At 50.9% G+C, this 19695-nt stretch overlaps 1 protein-coding gene across 3 annotated transcripts in view; it reads right to left on the minus strand.

Moving 5' to 3' along the window:
- KCNN3 (potassium calcium-activated channel subfamily N member 3) overlaps positions 1–19695 on the minus strand; it is a 142277-nt gene that overhangs the window by 45766 nt on the left and 76816 nt on the right. For all 3 annotated transcript variants that reach the window (XM_079761597.1, XM_079761599.1, XM_079761598.1), the window contains exon 3: positions 12744–13162. In XM_079761597.1, the coding sequence (XP_079617723.1) occupies positions 12744–13162 (419 nt within the window). The remainder of the gene's footprint in view (positions 1–12743; positions 13163–19695) is intronic.

Consider the following 19695-nt stretch of genomic DNA (forward strand, 5'->3'; position numbering starts at 1 on the left):
AAGAGATGACTTTAGAGATATTATAGAATAAGAACCTCGGGACTTGATGCCTGAATAGCAGGCTGAATAATAATCTGGCCACTCAATATATATATATATTAGAGGCCCGGTGCATGAATTCGTGCATGGGTGGGGTCCGGCCAGCCTGGCCAGGGGGAGGGGACATGGGCGGTTGGTCGGCCTGCCTGCTGGTCGAACTCCTGGTTGAGGGGACAATTTGCATATTAGCCTTTTATTATATAGGATATACACTGAGTGGCCAGGTTATTATGTGTTCAGAGATTATAATAATCTGGCCACTCAGTGTAAATTGAAGCCAGAGAAGTGACTTCTGTAGCCTGGTGTAAGATGACAGGAATCTATATTAATGAGGGAGCAGGAAGAGATGACTTTAGAGATATTATAGAATAAGAACCTCGGGACTTGATGCCTGAATAGCAGGCTGAATGGAGTTGGGTATGGGTACAAGAATGGTGAGTGGTTTTGAGCCTAAGAGACAGGTAGGGCCCAATAGTCCTTGTTCCCTTCTTCGTTGATAAAAGAACCCAGGCGTGAGCAATGGTTACCAAAAATGCAGATGACATTTTCCCCAAGCATGTCAATGCCCAAGGAATGATCGTGGAAACAACATGAGTTACTTTCAGGAAATGTCTTTGAGGAAAAAGAGCACACCTTATTGTGTCCCTTCCTCCTTCCTTCCGGCTGGCAGGTAGATGGAATGGCTGGCGCTCCAGCGGCCTCGCTGAACGAGGAAGGAGAAGCCACGTTCCCAGGCCGGCAGGGCAGCGCGGGAGAACGGGCCTGGGCCCGCCCCTGAGGCCGGGGAGCTCCATACCTGCTTTGGACAGACCCTTTTCCAGTCTTTGTTTGCGCAACAAAGAAACTTCTGTTTTGGTTTAAGCCACTGCTATTTTGGGCTTCCTGTCGCTTGCAGCCAAAAAACAAACGCTAACTGATAAAATTCCCGAGAAAAAGAAGGCAAACACAGAGAAGCAGAGAGAGAGATTAGGGGCAGCATCAGGAGGATGAGCACAGACTTGGTGCACGGGGCATTCCGTGCATGAGAGCGTGCACACACAGCTCAGCCTGGCGCATGGGCTGCATCGGAGAATCTACACGCCACCGCCAGTCCTCTGAGTCACCGCTGTCTCCTGCCCGGCCGGCAGCCACGGCCTCCTAGCTCATCCTCCTCATAGTGCTCTGACTCACGTCCAACTGCTTCTCCACAGAGACACCGGGGATCCCCTCTGTCCCCAGGTCCTGCACATGCCCGTCCACTGTACTCCCCTCTCGTGGCTCCACACACCCTGCTCTCCATCAGCTCGGCGTCTCTGGACCCGCTGTTCCCTCTTCCTGGAAAGCCTTCCCTCTCTGCCTGTAAAAGGCTCAGCTCGTCTTATCCTTCGCGTCTCAGCCGAAACTCTAGAGAGACCTTCCGAGCAGGTCCCAGGTGCATAGGATCCCTCTCCAACCCCATACTTTAAAAAAAAAAAAATCATTTGCAACCATGTTTTTTTAACTCCTTCACAGACTGGGAATTACACACGCATTTGTTTCTTGACTGAACGGCCTTCCCAGGTAGACGATAAGCCCCATGAGGAAAAAAACAAACCCGTAGTTGATTCTCGGAAGCGTATTTAATTCCTAACAACATCGGCTGGCAAATAGTAGGGCTTAATAACTATTAATAACACTATTACTATTTCGCAAGCTATTCATAATTGAGCACGGCACCCCAGGGAAGAGGCCTGGCTCAACACGTTGGCTGTGGTGTGGTGGAGTCTCTGTGATAGTGGCTGCCCTCTCTGGGGCAGGCGTGATGAAGGGAAATGGCAGAGCAGGGCCAGCGAAAGGAAGCAGATGCTGGTGGCACAGAAGGTGATGGGGAGGGACCAGCCGGAGACGGGTCCTGAGGAGCAGGGGGGGCCATCTCAATACCCGGTGCTCAGGCCGGCCCTGCTGAAGATCTGCAAGGGCTGATTACCACTGCTTTCAGCAGCAGGAAAACTAAGGCAGAGAAATGACACCCCCCCACACACCCCGCCGCCAGGCCAGAACCCCTGCCCCTTGCTAAAGCTGGGAGCAGGACATGAGTCTCTGTCTCTCTTTTTTTAAAAAAAATATTTATTGATTTCAGAGAGGAAGGGAGAAGGAGAGATAGAAACATCAGTGATGAGAGAGAATCATTGATCGGCTGCCTCCTGCATGACCCCCCCACCGGGGTTTGAGCCCGCAACCCAGGCAGGTGCCCTTGGCCGGAATCGAACCTGGGACCCTTCAGTCCGCAGGCTGACGCTCTATCCACTGAGCCAAGCTGGCTAGGGCAGGACACGAGTCTCTTGACACTTCCTGGTAGAGTTCTCTCTGTTCCCCACATGGCTTAGAACGCTTCTGTCCTTAATTCAGCCGTGGCTCCTGTGGGTGGTGGGCCCTGTGGAGTGGGGGTGCCAGTCACCCCCCACGGGGCTCTGGCTAAGCAGGTTCTTTGCAGTCGTACTGAGGAAATTTTAACAATAGAGCATGCGGCCCGAGCATGAGGGCTGGCAAAGGGGCTCACCTAACCAGAGCTGGGCCCTGGGCCTTAGCCCCCAACTCCCAGGCCGTGATGCCTGTTCTGGGAGAACCAATACCCTTCCTGCGGGCCCCTGAGCCCTCCCGGGGCCCCCTACCCTTCCTGTGGGCCACGCTCCTTCCTGCATTAAAAGGAGAACAATGCTGAGAAAACGGGAAGTTGCCTAACACTTGGGCACCATGTCCACTTTGTGTGACACTGGTGAGCAGGGAGGCGGGTGGGCAGGGTGATGGCGTCTGACAGGGTCCTGTGAGGACCTGTGGAAGGATTGGAGACCATTCTTTGGCCCCTTGAGTGTGGCTCTTCCACAAAAGACCACGGCCTGGGCGAGTCTATTTTGAAGAAGTGGCGTTAGAAGAAGTTTAAAAAATGTGGCTCTCAAAAGAAATTTCAATCGTTGTCCTGTTGATATTTGGCTCTGTTGACTGATGAGTTTGCCGACCACTGGCCTAGGCCACCGAACACGTGAGAAGGCCTGTGGGGGAAGGTCGAGTCCCTTGCTGGCAGCTGCCCGCCCTGGAGATGCAGGGCGCAACGGGATCCCCTGGTGCAAACAAAACATCCCAAAGCTGACATCGATGGATTTCCTGCCCTGACCAGTGTCCACCATAAATAGATGTGGCTGTTGTGGCGACAGGAACCGCTCCCTTTTCCTTATCTTAGCGCTCTCCCCGGACCCCACCCTCGCAGGACTGCGGCCCTGCCCCTCCCAGGGGTGCAGCCCTTTCCACTGGCCCCCCGGGATGAGAAGCCAGCCCAGAGGCCCTCAGGCATCCATGGGAAGAGACAAGCAGCTTCTCTGTGCTCCACCCAGCATGCCACGTAGTGCGTACCACCCTCGGCAGATGGGCAGACGGCCGTCCCAGCCACGTGTGGAGGGCTTGGTTCTCCCTGGGAGCCCTGGGGGGGAGGTGGGATGACCCTCCCAGCTGGAGGAAGAACCCGGTACTCGGCACCCGGCACTCGGCTGCGTCTACCGAAGGCCGAGCCCCTGGGAGCAGAAAGCACGGCTGGTCACGTCCCAGCAGACAGAGCGGGGAGAAACCCAAGGTTTCCTGTCATCCAGGCGGGAGTGACTGGGGGACTGACCCGACTGGGAAAATGGACGGGTTTCGCAGTGCACTATGGAGTTCCTTTTGCACGACACTGTCCCAAACTTAGTGCTTCAGAGCGATAATTTTATGGAAATGTTCCCCATGTTCCCAATTCTTGATTCTCCTAAGAGGTGTCATTCATACATTAAAATATAGCCCTGGCCGGTGGTGCTCAGTGGTTAGAGTGCCGGCCCACACACAGCAGGGTATGGGGTTTGAGTCCCTGTCAAGGGCATCTATCTGGGTTGGGGGAGCAACCAATCTCTCTCTCTCTCTCTCTCTCTCTCTCTCTCTCTCTCTCTCTCTCTCCTTCCCCCTCTCCCTCTCTCTCTCCCTCCCCCTCTCCCTCTCTCTCTCCCTCTCTCTGTCTCTGTCTCCCTCCTTCCCTCCCTTCCACTATTTTTTAAAAAGCAAAGGAAAAAATATCCTCAGGTGAGGAATAATAATAATAATAATAAAAGTAATTTCATTCATTAATATAAAACAAAGAAACTTGTCACAAACGAATAGTTTCCATGCTTAAGTGTCACTGAGCACAAAGTTACTGCAAACGAGAAAGAGGAAAGAATTGTTGAATCAGAAACAACAGAGGAAGAGAAAGCCGGCTGTGAGGGCGCAGGGGTGGGCAAGTGTGACACCTGCGAGGGAAAGACACTGGCAGGCTACTGGGCCCTGGAGCAGAGCATCTCGCAGGATTGGACCTGAACTCCCTGTGGCTGGCCCCGCCCCAGGACTACCCACCCCCTGACGGAGGGAGCCTCTCCCAGCCTCGAACCAGCCACCTCTGGACCTTGGCTGTGCGGAAACCCCGTGGGACATATGGTTTTCTCCCGGCCGCTGGGCCACCAGAGCCAGGCCGGCCCAGATCGGTGCTGAAGAGCTGCCGCCAGCACCCTTCACCTGCAGACTTCCGCCTGCCTGCACGCTGGTCCCCCACAAACGTCTGCGGCCACCAGGGCTCTAAGTGACACACGGCGGGGGGGGGGGGGGGGGGGGGGGGACGACGCCCCCTCCCTGTGCTGGCTCTCCTGTGCTCTAAGGCCACACTGGCTGCTGGGACCTTTCATTGCGCTTTTCGGAGAGAATTATTTGTAAAAACTATGCCATGGATCACTACTTTCCAAGCCCTGTTGATACAAAACATGAGTTCCTGTGGAAGATGAAAAGAGGGGCTTTGTGTGTGTGTGTGGGGGAGAAAATACCCCTTTCCATTCAAAAACAAACAAAACAAATACATATATCTGGTCATGCACTTTTCACTGTAGAACACACAGTACAATGTAACCAAAAAATCACATGTGGCCTCCCGCAGAGAAAACAACGTAATATTTACAGTTCTTTTCCAAGCACTTTCTATGCATATTATAACATCTACATATTTTAAATGGATAACATCCTACATAATACTATTTCGTACGCTCCTTTTTCAAATATCACTATCTTCCTACCTTAGTATAGTCTGCAAAAGGCTGCTTTTGAAAAAACCTGTTGCCTAACTACCCATCGTACGGATATGCTATAATTCCTTTCACCATTTAAATCCCGGACAGTTACTAGGTTTCTGATTCTCCCCTGCTGGAGACAGCATCATGCTGAAGAATCTGGACAGAAATCGATTATTGCATTGGAATAGCTCCCTAGAAGAATGACTGGGTTCAAGTCACAGACTTGGACGGGTTGGCAGGGCCAACGGGTGAAGTTTCCCAGACAGGTGGTGCTGGTTTCCTGCCTGCCAACTATGGGAGAAACGCCCCTCCCCCCCCCGCGGCCCCCCCCCCTCCGCCCCCCACACCACCATCATACCACCTTTTAAGCACTGAGTTATATTTACTGGCATTTTTGTCAGTTCCAGAGGAGAAAAGGTCACCCTCCTTGCAGTTTTAACTTGTGCTTCTTTGATTAGTGAGGCTAAGTATATGTTTCATTTTCTTTTTTGTTGTTGTTGTTGCTAAGCTTCACCTGAAGATAATTTTTCCATTGATTTTTAGAGAGAGTAGAAGGGAATGGGGGAGAGAGAGAAACATCCATCTGAGAGATTGGTTGCTTCCTGCACGCAGCCCATACCAGGCCGGGGATGAACCTGCAGCTGAGGTACCTGCCCTTGACCAGGAATCGAACGAGAGACCCTTCGGTGCACAGGCTGATGCTCTAACCACTGAGCACACTGGCCAGGGCTTCATTTTATGGCCTTTTTGTATTTCTTCCATTGTGGTTGTCTATTTTTAGCCTTTTTTTTCTTTTTTCTGAAAAGCTGAGTTTTTCTGATTGGTGTCTAAGACAGCTTTGTATAATAGGGATATTTACCTCTTGTCATGTTTACAGCAAATAGTTTTCCTAGTGTAACATCTACTTTTTAAATGAGTTTATATTTCTGGACAGAAACCTAAAATTGTATATATGATGTTATCAAATACACCAGGCTTTTCCTTCGTGTGTTTTTCTCTTCTGACATTTTATGCTTACCAATTCTTACCCATCTCAGAATTGATTAAATTGATCACTTTATTTTCTAGAGCTTGTTCATGGTTCTTCTTTTATATCTGACTCCAACTGGAATTTATCTTGGTGGCTGGTGAGAGATGGGGTTCTAATTTGATTTTTAACCCAAATATCCTACCTCCCCACCTTTATTGAATAATCGATTGCTTCCTCATTGGCTTTCTTCCTCATATGTTGGGTTCTTACATACTAGGGTTTATTTCAGAGTTTTCCATTAGGTTTCATTGATCTGCCATTACTGATTTTTCAGTAGTGCCACAGGGACTTCATTACTTGAGTTTTATAACACATTTTAACATCAAGTAGAGAAAGTTCCCCTTGGTGTTCTTCTCTTAAAAAAAAAAAAAAAAAGTGAAGTGACCTGGCTGGCGTGGCTCAGTTGTCCTATGCACTGAGAGGTCACCGGCTTGATTCCCAGTCAGAACACATGCCTGGGTTTCGGACTCTATTCCCAGGAGGGGACATGCAGGAGGCAGCCGATCAGAGTTTCCATCTCTCCCTTCCTCTTTGTCTAAAATCAATAAAAACATATTTTCAGGGAAAAAAGTGCTCTTCCCCCTTAAAATTTCTAATATTGTTCATGTTCCCTTTTTTTCTTGATTATATTTATTAGACAACGGTATGGTTTATATTTATAAATTCTGTTCTTCTGGTTTTAAACCCATTAATTCCTATCTTTGTGTTATAAACTTAATCTGCTCTCCTAAAGTTTATTTAGTTCTTTTAATGAATTTAATTTATTGTTATGCTTTTTTTTTTTTTTTAACTGAAACACTTTAAGGATCTGAATGCAACTTTGGTCATACCCTAAGTTCTGACATACAGAGTTGTCATTGTAATCATTTTTTTTTTTCTTTCTAAATACATTTTTATTGATTTCAGAGAGAAAGGGAGAGAGACTGAGAGAAGCATCAATGATGAGAGAATCACTGATTAGCTGCCTCCTGCATGCCCCCTACTGGGGATCAAGAGGCCAAGACTCGGGCACATACCCTGACTGGGAAGCAAACCAATGGAACCTTGACCTTGTGGTTCCATTGAGCCACACCAGTTGGGCTCATGTGATCTTTTAAATAGTAGTTTGAATAATTCTCTTTTGACCAAGTTGTAATTGAGGAGATTGCTTTAAAAATTCCCCCCAAATGTTTTTTTTTTTAGTTGGAGTGTTATGGTCTTGTAGTTAGAGAATATATCTGAACTTTTTTTCTGATGTTTTGAAAGGTGAGGCTAAGCAGTTAACTGACTTTTGTCATTCTTCCATGGTTGCTTAAAAAGGAGATGTATGATTTGTTTATAGGCCACAAAGTTCAATATTTATCAGTTAATTAAAACATTTTATAATTCAGATTCTCAACCTCCTTATTTATTCTTACAGTTTGAAGTTTTACTGTTTAGTCTTTTTATTTCTATTAAAATGGTTCCTTTGGATCATTTAATGGTTTTTTGCTTTGAATTCAACTTGATTTAAAATGGTGATTTCTACTCAGTTGCCCTTACCTAATAAATCTTTGTTATTCATTTCTTTTTCTTGGTTCTTCCATTTAGGCTACCTCTTTGGTAAACAGCATGAAATTAAATTTTGCTTTTAAGTCCTATTTAAGTAAGAGGCATTGTCTTCTAACAGGAGGAAAACTCAATTTTGATGATGGTTATAAATGTTAAGGTTGGTTTTCTCCCATTGTTCCATGCATTCTGTTTTTAAATTCTTCCTTCCTACTTCCTTTATTTTTTCTGTCTGATGTTTGTGTGTCTCATCCAGCGATGTGGAAAGTACACATTCTCGGGGTAGATAAAAGCGAGGCTTTCAGGCAGGGTGTGGGGGCCTCAGGTCTGCCGCACCCTGGCTCTGTGACCCAAAGCACATTGCTTAACCTCTCTGTGCCTCAGTTTCCCCACATGTGGAATGGAGATAATAATAACCCCTGTACCTCACAGAGCTGTGGTATGGATTAAGTGAACTAACACCCAGCTGGCGCTATTGTTATCAATATTGTTATACTTTAAAAATTCTATCTGTGGTCACCTTTAGGTATAAAAGTGATTTAAATTATATTGCTGTAATTATTAAAATCTAGTGATAAGGCTATTTAAATTCTCTTCTGCCTACAATGAGGACTTTAGCATGCTTTCACTAATCCTTTCTAACCTTCTCTCTCAACTTTTTAATTAGAGGGTTTGCAACCCTCTAATTACTATGGAATTATTGTTTTTATTTCATGCTGTTACTCTTTCCAGAATCTACTTTCTCTAGAATTTGGTTTTGCAGCCATGCTTAAATGCTGTCTGGGTTTTGTTACCTGATTTCAATGCTGTCCACCTGTCTTTCTTGCACCCTGTTCCATTCTGGAGACCTTAACTGGGATTCATTCCTCGGTCAACTGGTAGGCAAGCTCCCCGAACAGTGTAGGTTGTTTACCTTCTGAGTCCATAAAACTCCAAGAATGACAGTTGTTGTTTTTTCTTGTTTCCTCATGTGAATGGCAGTAAAACGCTAATGTCTCCTGGGACTTAGGGTTCCTGAGGAAAAGTCTGCATTGTGTTGCCTTCATGCTTCTAGATTGCTTAACCTTATGATTCAGTAAATTTTCCAGCCCCCCCTCCCCCATTCTAACTGGAAAACGGAAACCCTTCTGATCTGCCTGATCTTCACCTCCCCACTCTCCTCAGCTGGCCAGTTCTGGAAACGTTGTCCTCATGCATGTCCTTGATTATGCTTTTATCCAAATCCTTCTGGTTTCCTCCTCCAAAAATAACTCCAATTCTTGGATTTGGTCTTAATTCGCTGGCCGTCAGTTCGGTCCCATTCACCCTCTTCCCTCCTGTCTCTCTTCTTGTCTTCTACTTCCAGAGAGAACTTTGGAGTTGGTCCTCCGCGTCCCACGTTCTTAAAAGCTCAGTGCCCCCGATGGGGGTCTTCTTTTTGCTGGAACAATGTTAGCTTCCTGGAGCCCGGTGCTTGTGTGAAACAGACACGTGTCCTTTTCACATCTCCCCGCCCTTCTCCATCGCAGAGACCACCTCTGCGGCACCCTGTGAGGCAGGCCCAAGCATCTTCGGAGGGTGCTTGCTGTTCCTCATAATTAAACATTCTTCTGCACCTCCAGGGTGATTTTCCTCTCTCTTAATGCTGCACGTCGGTTTCCAAGGCCTCATGAGGATCCCCTCCCCTCATGTCCTCTCTCCCTTCCTCACCTTCCTCCCACCCGCTGCCGTGAAATTCATCTTTGAATTACAGTGCTCTGTCCCGAGCTGGCACCCTCAGGCAGCTCCTCTGCCATACAGGGTGCTGACTTCTTTCTCTAACTAGAGGGCAGGGTTTCTATGTGGCAGGATGCCATCCTCATGAACTAGCCCCCTGACACTGCAAACCAGTAGTTTGCGACCTTTAAAATCATAGATTCCTACTCGTCACATGTTTTGAGCATGCACTCTCCCCTTGCCACATGTATGTTCATCATCAATTACACCCACGTACTACTGTCTACCTGCACATTAAAATATTAGCAGTGCTAATTTTTTAGGTAAAAATAACTATACCTAGAAGTTCCGATCATTTCCTCCCCTTCTGCGTCCCCCGCCTGTGGTCCACCTTGGAGGTCGTGCCTCCGATACAAGAGGCCATGAGAAACGGCAGTCCTCAGCCCCTGGCTCTCGGGACTCTTCTCCCAAGCCCTACTTGGGGGCTCACATCCCCCCCGTGCCGTGTGCTGCACCCCGTAGATGGTCTCCCTACTGCTTCCTGGGCGTTGAAGGCCCTGCTGGAGGCGGGAGGAGTTCGTGGGAGGAGGGAGGCTCTTGCTCCCGGCCTTCTGGTTGGAGCAGAGCTGAGCGTCTGAGACGGAGGCCGAGGAGAGGGGAAGGGAACCTCTTTTCATCTCCCTTACGACGGGGGCGGCTCTGTTTTCACGAGAGAAAGAATGAGCCCCTGATGGTTTTTCTCCAGGTCCAGGGGCCAGGTCTCCAGAATCAAACTTCTCCTTCTCATGCAGATATTCAGGAAAAGATGAAAATTCATAACCTCATCACCAGAGACCTGGTGACAGGCGAGAGAGCCGGAGACAGCCCACGTGTACAACTTCAAGCCCCAGCGGGGGACAGTCCACAGGGAACCCATTCAAGAGGCTGTGAGGCCATTTACAAAACCGGGCTCAGCCCACGTCATCCGTGTCCGGGGGGCGCCCTGCGGCTCCTCCTGGAGAGATAAACACGCACCCGGGAGCCGGCCCGCCTCTCCTCGGGGCATGCCAGGAAGGTCGGCACCCCCTTCCCACCCCCCCCACCCCCCCGCCGCCTTGGGACCGGGGCTGTGGAAGGTCCCTCCACCAGCAAGGCTGCTCGGCGTGTGACAGTGTTTAATGAGGAGGTTCCTCAGATGGGCTCAGGGCGGCCTGTGGGAGGCGGGCAGGCGGCCAGGAGAATCCCAGAGTGGCACGGCTGTCAGGCCTCGGAAGCCATGATGTAATGCCTCGCTGGGGTCCAAGCAAAACAAGCCTCTGTTGTCAGTGCCTTCCCAGCAACCAGCTGCTGCCCTCCCAACAGCGGGCTGTTCTGGGTAATTACTAAATCCCCTCCCTTCCTGGAAGGAGGAACTGTGAAAAACCTTTATCGTCGCATCAAAGCCGGCCCAAGACACGAGAAATGTCTTTCAAAATGCGACTCGCTGACGCGGGATCTCCATAGCAACCTCAGGAGAGTGTGTATACAACCAGGCTGCAGGCTGAGGGAAGCCGCCGGGAACGTGCCCCGGCCCTGCTCCGGGTGCAGGCGGGAGTTGTCCTGGAACCTGTTGTGCTGCGATGTGACCTTGGGCCAGTCATTTACCGTCTCTGAAGTCGAAGGTGACAGGATCTTGATCAGATCAGGCTGAGAGAGATCGAGGTCATGTTGCCCACATCACCCTCCCACCCCAGTCCGATGCGCTGGTCCCCCAAAGCAGCCCCTCTTCCCGTCTCTGCCCAGTCTCCGGTTGATAAGTTCCTGTCTCGAGGTTCCTGCCCATCTTGCTTATTATTTGACATTGGGAAAGGACAATGGTCATGGAAGCTTGACCCTAAAAGAACTTGCTTGATCTTTTTAAGAGAAGCAGTACAACTGTATGTGTTGACGAATTAAGGGTGTCTACCAGGATCCATGCAAATCACACAGGAGGTTTGAGCAAGCCAATATAGCAAAAATAACCTCTCAAGTGAGCATATCTCCCTTTTATCTCAAGATCCTCATACTATATAATAAAGCAGAATATGCAAATTGACCATCACTCTGCGACAAAGATGGCGGCACCCACAGCCAATAAGGAGGGAATATGCAAATTGATGTGACAAAGATGGCAGCAGCCAGGCCAGGTCATTCTGTCCCGCCCCATCCGCTCCGGGCCTCTGGACAGTGTGCACGTGCAGGCGCGGAGTGGCTGGGGTGGGGCAGGATGCCTGCTATGGGGGGTTGGGGGGTGGAGGGAGCTACAGCAGGGCGGCAGGGCCGGAGAGAAGGCGGAAGGCAGCAGCCAGAGTGAAGGCCAGGGTCCCGGGTGCCAGAGAGAAGCCGGTGCCAGCAGCCAGGGGAAGGAAGGCCTACTCTTGCACGAATCTTCGTGCATCGGGCCTCTAGTTTTAAAATAAGAACATTAAAGCCAGAGATGCTACATGACATTCCAAAGGTCTTACAACTACTTAGAAACAGGTTTCTAACCCAGGTGGTCAGACACAACATGAGAAATCAGGTGAAAATGAACACCCAGGGTCGGCCTGAAATGCGGAGGAGTCACCAGGAGGCAGTCCTCCCCTTGAGCTCGGTGGCGGCAGCTCCGAAGGGCTGTTAGAGCCGGATCTATTAGGCCATATGCCCCTTCTCTCCCACCAGCTGCTTCCCTGAGTCACTGCCCAACCACCAGCCTCCTTAAAACAGTGTTTCCCAAAGTATGTTCCACCAGGACAGGGCTTCTCACATTGTAAGGTGCACACAGATCACCCAGTGAACTGGTTAAAATGCAAATTCTATTCAGCAGTTCTGAGGTGAGGCCTGAGATTCTGCATCCTAACAAGTTCCCAGGGCCGCCGCAGCCGCTGGCCTGTGGCCCAAACTTTTGCGTAGGAAAGCATCATCAGCGTCACACGTTGAAAAGGGTTCCTGGGCAAACACTTTTGAGAAAATCTGGGCTAAACCATATCAAACCAGTTTCATTGCTGTAGGACTTCTCAGAGCCTTCAAACTGTGAGCATTGTTCCTCTCCAACCGGAAGAGATAATTCAAAAGTTGTCGTGTTATACCCGAGAAAGGCTAACGATGTCACCCGAGTGTGCCGATACATTTTGGTTTGCAAAGAGGCAACAGCGAAGGAGTCATATCGTACATGCGTTTCCCCCAGCTTACCTCGGCTGCAATATTTCCACGTTGCAGTTCGTAGTCTGCCTGGCCAGGCCCTCCCCTTTCCCATTTTCTCCTACGAGGTGTGTGGGCACATGCCCCAGTCCTCCCTCGGGCATACACATCCTGGCCCCCAGCTCCTCCTCCCTCCCCTACCCACTGAGGGATCCGTGCTGGGGAGACAGGGGCTAAGTGGACAGCACGACGCCCCGGAATACCTTTCACAGACGCGGACGGTCCAGGCGGCGATGATCCACAGCGAGATGCTGAACACCAGCAGCACGGTGCCGGGGCAGATGGTCATGAGCGTCTTCATGACGAAGCGCGTGTTGAAGTTGATCTTGTTGAGCGCCCCGATGCTGCGCGACGAGGCGTCGGTGAAGAGCTTGCTGTGCAGCAGCATGACGCGCGCGATCAGGTAGAGGCGCAGGAACATGGGGATGGACAGGATGATGTCCACGTCGGCCTCCGCCCGCGACGGCGTGTAGGAGAAGGCCAGGCGAGCCGTCCAGAAGAACTTGTACTCGCCGGGGATGGGGTGGATGGCGCACACCAGCATCTCCAGGCTGATGTAGAGGATGCGCTCGTAGGTCATGGCTATCCGCCAGTCATCCGCACCGTTGTCGATCACGAAGAGCTGCGGGAGCAGAGAGCCCGTTAGTGCGGCCAAGACAGAGCCCCCGGGGAGCCGCGAGGGAGGACAGGGCAGCTGGCCCGCCGCAGGGCCCCTCTCCGGAGCCCTCGCTTGTGGGGTGAGCGCCCTGGACGGGGCGTGGGGAGACCTGGCTGAGAAATGCCTCCATTTCTGTAAATTGCTTCCCAAGGTCCCGTCCTGCCAGAAGGTGCCCCCAAGCTGGCTATTTCACGAGGAGAAGGAAGAAGAGTTCGTTTGCATGAAAACCGGGTCCCTGCCCAGCGGTGTGGCTCAGTGGCTGAGGATGAATCCATGCACCCAGCCAGGGGTTTGATTCCTGGTCAGGGCACATGCGAGGGTTGAGGGCTCCCTCCCCAGTAGGGGGCGTGCAGGAGGCAGCCCATCCACGTTTCTCTCTCACACCCATGTTTTTATCTCTCTCTCTTCCCTTCCTCTCTCTCTCTCTAAAATCAATTTTTAAATTATTTTTAAAATAAATAAATGAATAAAACCAGGTCCCTACGCTCCTGCCAAGCCCTGAGCTAAGCCCTGGAGGGGAACCTGGAGATGAGAAGTTGTGTCTCTGCTGTGAGTGAGCTGATGCAGGCTGGCACGGACTCCTCTGCCCAGTCGGAGAGGGACACCCCCGCCCCCCGCCGTGTTTGGGGGCAGGGTGTTGCCCTGGCGCAGAGCAGCAGGCGCTAATGGCGTGGGTCTGGGAGAGGAACTGCCTGGGTCTGGATCCTGATCGTCACACTCACCAACTCTGCCATCTTGGGTGCCTGTCTGAAGCGCTTGGCGCCTTGGGGTGCTGTGTGGGGACAGTGATAATGCCTGTGGCTGCACGGTGGTCGCCGTGAGCCTGCAATGGGTTCCTATATACAGCGTGCATGGAATCCTGCCTGGCACCGGTACCCGCTCTGTAAGTCGGAGCTATTATCACTTTTAGCTTTACTAGGTCTCCGCCTTCCTACAAAAGAAGGGCTGGGCTCAGGGGTGTCTAAGCTTCCTTCCTCCCAGCCCTAACCTTCATGAAGCTGAAACAAGCATTTACAGAGCACCTGCTGCGTGCCCAGCCCGGGCGGGCGCTGGGTTCACGTACAGGGAAGGGCCCAGACTTGGCTCTCCAGCAGGTCCCCTTGCTGGGACTCAGGACTGAACAACACAGTTCTGAGCGTGAGAATCATGGAGGGGAACTATGGGAGCAACTGGCTGAGGGGCTCCCCGTGGCTCAGGTGGCTCTAATTAGGAAGGTGTGATCTAGAAACAGGAGCAGGTACCCCACCCAGCACGGGCCTAGATTCCGCACCCTCCTGCCCCGGTGCAGCTAAGCCCGGGTGTTCCCAGACACAGGTGTCCACCATCTGCGGAAAGAGAAAGGACCTACTGGCTGCTCTAAGGGCTCCCTCTGCTCCTCACTGCCGCCAACAGGCCAAGCCATGGCGACGTAACTGCTGGACAAACTCTTCAAACACAAAATGCAAACCACCGACCCTATCCATGATAAAGAATTGCATCAGGTTACTATAGCAACTGGGTTCACTCTGGGCAGGAACCGAAGCAAGGAGTCGCCGATTCCTCTGAGTCCCTGATGGGGAACGAGATCGTAAGCCATCCAAGTTAAAGGGAGGACGTGTCATCACTGCCCGACCTGACAGGAAGGTTCTGGATCAGGGTGGTGTCAACCCTGCCCCTCAGGCACCCTGCTTCTGTTTCGGTTTCCTGGTGCAACGTGGGCGGGGCAAAGTGCAGAGTGGGGCTAGAGGCTGGTGAGCTAGACTGAGGTCTCACACTTCCAGATCAGCTGTGTGACCTGAGTCACACAGGACTTCTCTGAGCCTGTTTCCACATCTCCATCACGGGATGATTGACCTTGACCCTGCTCACTCATGGGATTAGCAGTAGGATCCAACATCACAGATAATAAGAGGGAGTGTGCTTTACCAACTACTCTAAAAATGTGAGGGACTATTAAGCTGCAGCCCTGGGGACAAATCATCCACAGTGTGTGGAGGGGTGTTTGGGGTGGGGTTGAGGGTGTATGCATGGCAGATAGCCAGTTTGTGTTGCAGATTAAGAGCCTCTGCTCGGTGGGGCTCCCGTGCAGGGACTTGTGGGTCTGCAGGGTGGGCAGTATGTGCCAGAAGATTCTATTGCTGTCCCATAGGAGACCATGCTGTGCCTGCTCCCATCTGACCCTCGGAAGCCCAGCTCTCTAAGCCTATCAGATGACAGACACCCCACCCTGCTGTGTCCTCACTCAGCAGCCTGTTCCTTTCTTCTAAATCACCAGTCTCAGCTGTGAACGTATTCCTGTTTACTCGGTTTTTATCTGTCTCTCCCACTAGAGCAGTGGCTCTCAACCTGGCTGCATCTTGGAATCACTTGGAGAATGTGTTTAAAATACCCATGCCGGGGCCACCCAGACCAAGCAAATCTGGGTCTCTGGGCATAAGGCCCTGGCACTGGGGATTTTCTTAACGCTCCCCAGCTGATGCTCAAGTGTGACCTGGATTGGGACTCACCAGTCACAGCGGAACATGCAAAAGGACAGGGACTGTGTCTTCCTTGTTCCCCAGGGTATCTCCGTGCCCAGCCCAGATCTTAATACACAGGAGGTGTTCAATAAACGCTTGTCTAGTGAATGAAACACCGCCATTGACGGTGTGTCTCTAGATGTCTACGCTCCCTCTCGTGGGCTCCGTTTCCTCCTCTAAGGAATGAGGGGTGGATCTGAGGAGGTGTCTGCTGCTCTAAGGTGCCCTTTTTCTTTAATCCTCACCTGAGGATATGCTTATTGATTTTAGAAAGAGGGAAGGGAGGAGGGAGAGGGGGGGAAAGACAGAGAGAAAGAGAGAGAGAGAGAGAGAGAGAGAGAGAGAGAGAGAGAGAGAGAGAGAGAGAGAGAGACATCGATGTGAGGTACACACCCGATTGGAGATCGAACCCAAAACCTAGGTCTGTGTCCTGACCGGGAATCAAACCGGCAGCATTTTGGTATACAGGATGGCACTCCAACCAACGGAGCCACACTGGCCAGGGCCATGATTCTGTAGTCTTATGCAGCCCGTCTGGCTTGGTGCCTCCCACATGTATGTTCTCGGGGTACGTGCACTCTACGGAGACAGGACCCGCGCCTGGCTCGTCTCACCTCTCTCCAATGCCCGAGACTGTGCCTGGCCCACAGGGGGCAGTCAGTAGAATTCCAGTGAATAAAGTAGGGAATCTGACTGTGTCATATAAAGAAAACTCATTCCTAAGCCTATGACCAGTGAAGTCCCTGACGACTCAGCTTATGCCATGGGAAGGACATCTTCCTATTCCCAAAGAGGGGTCCCATCTGGGATAAGTTGTCCCGGGTGATCTTCTGGAATAAGTTGTCCCACCTCAGCCTTAGGAAGTTCTGGAGTTCATCTAGAACCGGGGTCTCGAGTAGCGCTGCACCGGAGGAGTGAGGGGGGCCGTGCAAACAGCTCCAGGAAAGGGCTGTCCCCTACATTTGGTCTCAGCCACCCTCCCAGCCCTGGTTCTACAGCAGCCCAACTCTTTGCCCTGATGAATTTTGGAAGAGAACCAAGGTGACGCGGACAGGATCTGGCATGTTCTGGGCTATTATGGAGCAGAAGCCCCAGAGGCCTGGGCCTGGCAAACAAGGTCCCTCCAGACCTGGCCTGGGTTTGCCCCTTGCGTGCTGGCTTCCCTGGGTGGGGAAGGAAAGCCACATTCTCCAGGTTTCTGAGTCTTCCTGCCTCCTGAGCCTAAAGCAGTGATTTCATGCAGGGGGGTGGGGGGTAAGGGCAGCTTCGGTGCCAGGGCTCATGGTCTCCTGCAAGTCCCACACTTCCCCAGACAGTGCCCTGAACAGAGCTGGCGCCAGACCTCATCCTCCTGCCCCTTACCTGAGAGCCGCTAGGATTTCAGTCCAAGAGTGGAAAGGAGATTTTATGTGATAGAGCAATTCCAAACTTTGCTCCAAGGAGCTTATAATTAGAAAGGAGAACCAACTCGACTCAATTCAACGCAACTCAATAAAAACAATTAATAAGAACCAACTAGCCCTTGAAATTTGCTAAGAGAGTACATCTTGTGTTCTCACACGCAGACAAGGTAATGATGTGGAGTGATGGATGTGTTCATTAACTTGATTGTGGTGATCAAGTACTTCACAATGTATATGTACGTGAAATTATCACATTGCACACTTTAAATATATACAGTTTTATTTGTCAACTAGAGGCCCGATGCACAAAGATTCATGCAAGAATGGGCCTTCCTTTCCCTGGCTGCCAGCACCGCCTTCACTCTGGCCAGAGCCGCCTTTCTACCTTCCCACACTGCCCAGAGGCCCCCAGCAGCTGGGGTGGTGCAGAACGCCTGTGTCATCACCATGGTGACAACACAAGCATCCTGCCCTGCCCCAGCAGCTCAGCGCCTATGTATGCAAATTAACCTGCCATCTTTGTTGTGTTAATTTGCATAGTCATTCCTGATTGGCTGGTGGGTGTCGCGCATGTATGGTCAATTAGCATGTTTCTCTTTTATAAGTGTAGATTAGACCTCAATAAGAAAGAACCAACTAGGTGAGGACCCTGTGGTGGTATCAATATGAATCAGACTCATCTCCCATGAATCAGCTCATAATTTCAAGTAGCTCCCCTTAGGCCCGTCTTGGAAAGCTTTTCGGGCAACATGGGGCTTCAGGAGCCTGGAAGGCCTGGATCAGACACACCTTGTGTGGTGGCTCATCCAAGTGGCCATAGCGTCCTCCCATCGGTGTGTTTGCTTCTTCACATATGACTGCCTCTCCTGGCAAGAGGTTCAATGTATTGAATCTGAACTCGGTTGCATGCCCTGCTTTGGCCAATGGGACATTAGAACATGTGATGTGGCAGAGGTTTGAAAAATGCCACTGCAGTGGAGCTCACTGTAGACACGTGGCCCAGTTTCCCGCCAGGCATGTGAGTAAGACCATCGTCGACTAGCTGCATGGCAGAAGCGCACCTCATGTGAGAACAACAGAACTACGGAGCTGAGCCCAGCCCAGGTGGCTGACACACATCATGAGCTCAATGACTATTGTTTTAAGGCATTGATTCTCAGGGTACTTTGTTATGTAACAAAATGAGTGCCTAACAGCACTGAAAAGTTGCTGGTTCAATTCCTGGTCAGTGTACACATCTGGGTTTCGGATTTGATTCCCAGTCTGGGAGTCTCTCTCTCTCTCTTTCTCTCTCTCTCTCTCTCGCTCTCGCTCTCGCTCCCGCTCTCTCTCTGCATGTTCTCAAGTTAGGATTAAAAAAACAGCAACAGCCCTAACCAGTTTGGCTCAGTGGATAGAGCGTCAGCCTGCAGACTGAAAGGTCCCAGGTTCGATTCCGGTCAAGGGCATGTACCTTGGTTGCGGGTACATCCCCAGTGCGGGGTGTGCAGGAGGCAGCTGATTGATGTTTCTCTCTCATCGATGTTTCTAACTCTCTATCCCTCTCCCTTCCTCTCTGTAAAAAATCAATAAAATATATTTAAAAAAATAAAAATACAGCAACAAACAAAACACTAATGCATACCAAAACTAGCTCATGCACTTACTCAGCACGTGTATTAGAAGAGTTGGGTGACTGGACCAACATTTCCCTTTTAGCTTCTCATGCCTTAGCCTCTAGAAGGAACTTCCACCTTCACCCTCCCACCCTCACACTGTTGATTAGTTAGGGCTGGTCAGTCTTTCTCAAGCAACTGGGTAACTAGATGGGGAGGAGGTCATGATCGACAGGCATGCCAGCTGCCCCCACCCAGTGGCCACAGCACTTGGTATATTAAAGGACTGAAAAGGTTATTTTGCAGGCCATTGAGTGATTTTGCATGCAAAGTGTTTCTCACGTGTGAGGAAGTCGGTTGGTAGATTGAACCAGGGAACAAAGGCACAACAGAACTTGAGTGCAGGGGAGAGAGAAACTGCAGGGAATCAAGGAACAGTGAGTCTTGCTGAGAAATTTTGGGAGAAATTGATTAGCTGGCAGCTAGCAAAGAGGTCAGTTGTGGGCATTCCATCCTTGAACAGCCGACTAGAGGCATCAAAGAAAACAACTTCAGTTATTTAAGGATTCTCCAGACACCCGGGAATTATAGCTGTGGCACATGGGTGTGTAACAGGTTCTCGCTCTCATCTTCCTCTCTCTCTCTCTCTCTCTCTCTCTCTCTCTCTCTCTCTCTCTCTCTCTCTCTCTCTCTCTCTCTCTCTCTTTCTCTCTCTCTCATCTGCTGGGCCCTTCTATCTGCACCTCCACCTCAGCCAGACCAGGCCTGAATGCTTCCCTTTCAGAGTTTCTCACAGCGCCCTGTGGGGGCCAACTCTGAAGGGCCACCTGTCTGGTCACCTCAAGACAGGTCAGTTCAAGTGGGATTTCGGGAGCCCACCATGCGTTGGCTTCAGGGCCTGGGACGGGCCGCCTTGACAGGGAGACAGCTCTCCCGGAGCCTCCAGTGTCACCCCGATGGCGGCTGAGCCCCAGACCCACGCTGCCTGGCGTTTTCCGCGG

Source organism: Cnephaeus nilssonii (genome assembly GCF_951640355.1).
Source record: "Cnephaeus nilssonii genome assembly, chromosome: 21".
NCBI lineage: Eukaryota > Metazoa > Chordata > Mammalia > Chiroptera > Vespertilionidae > Cnephaeus > Cnephaeus nilssonii.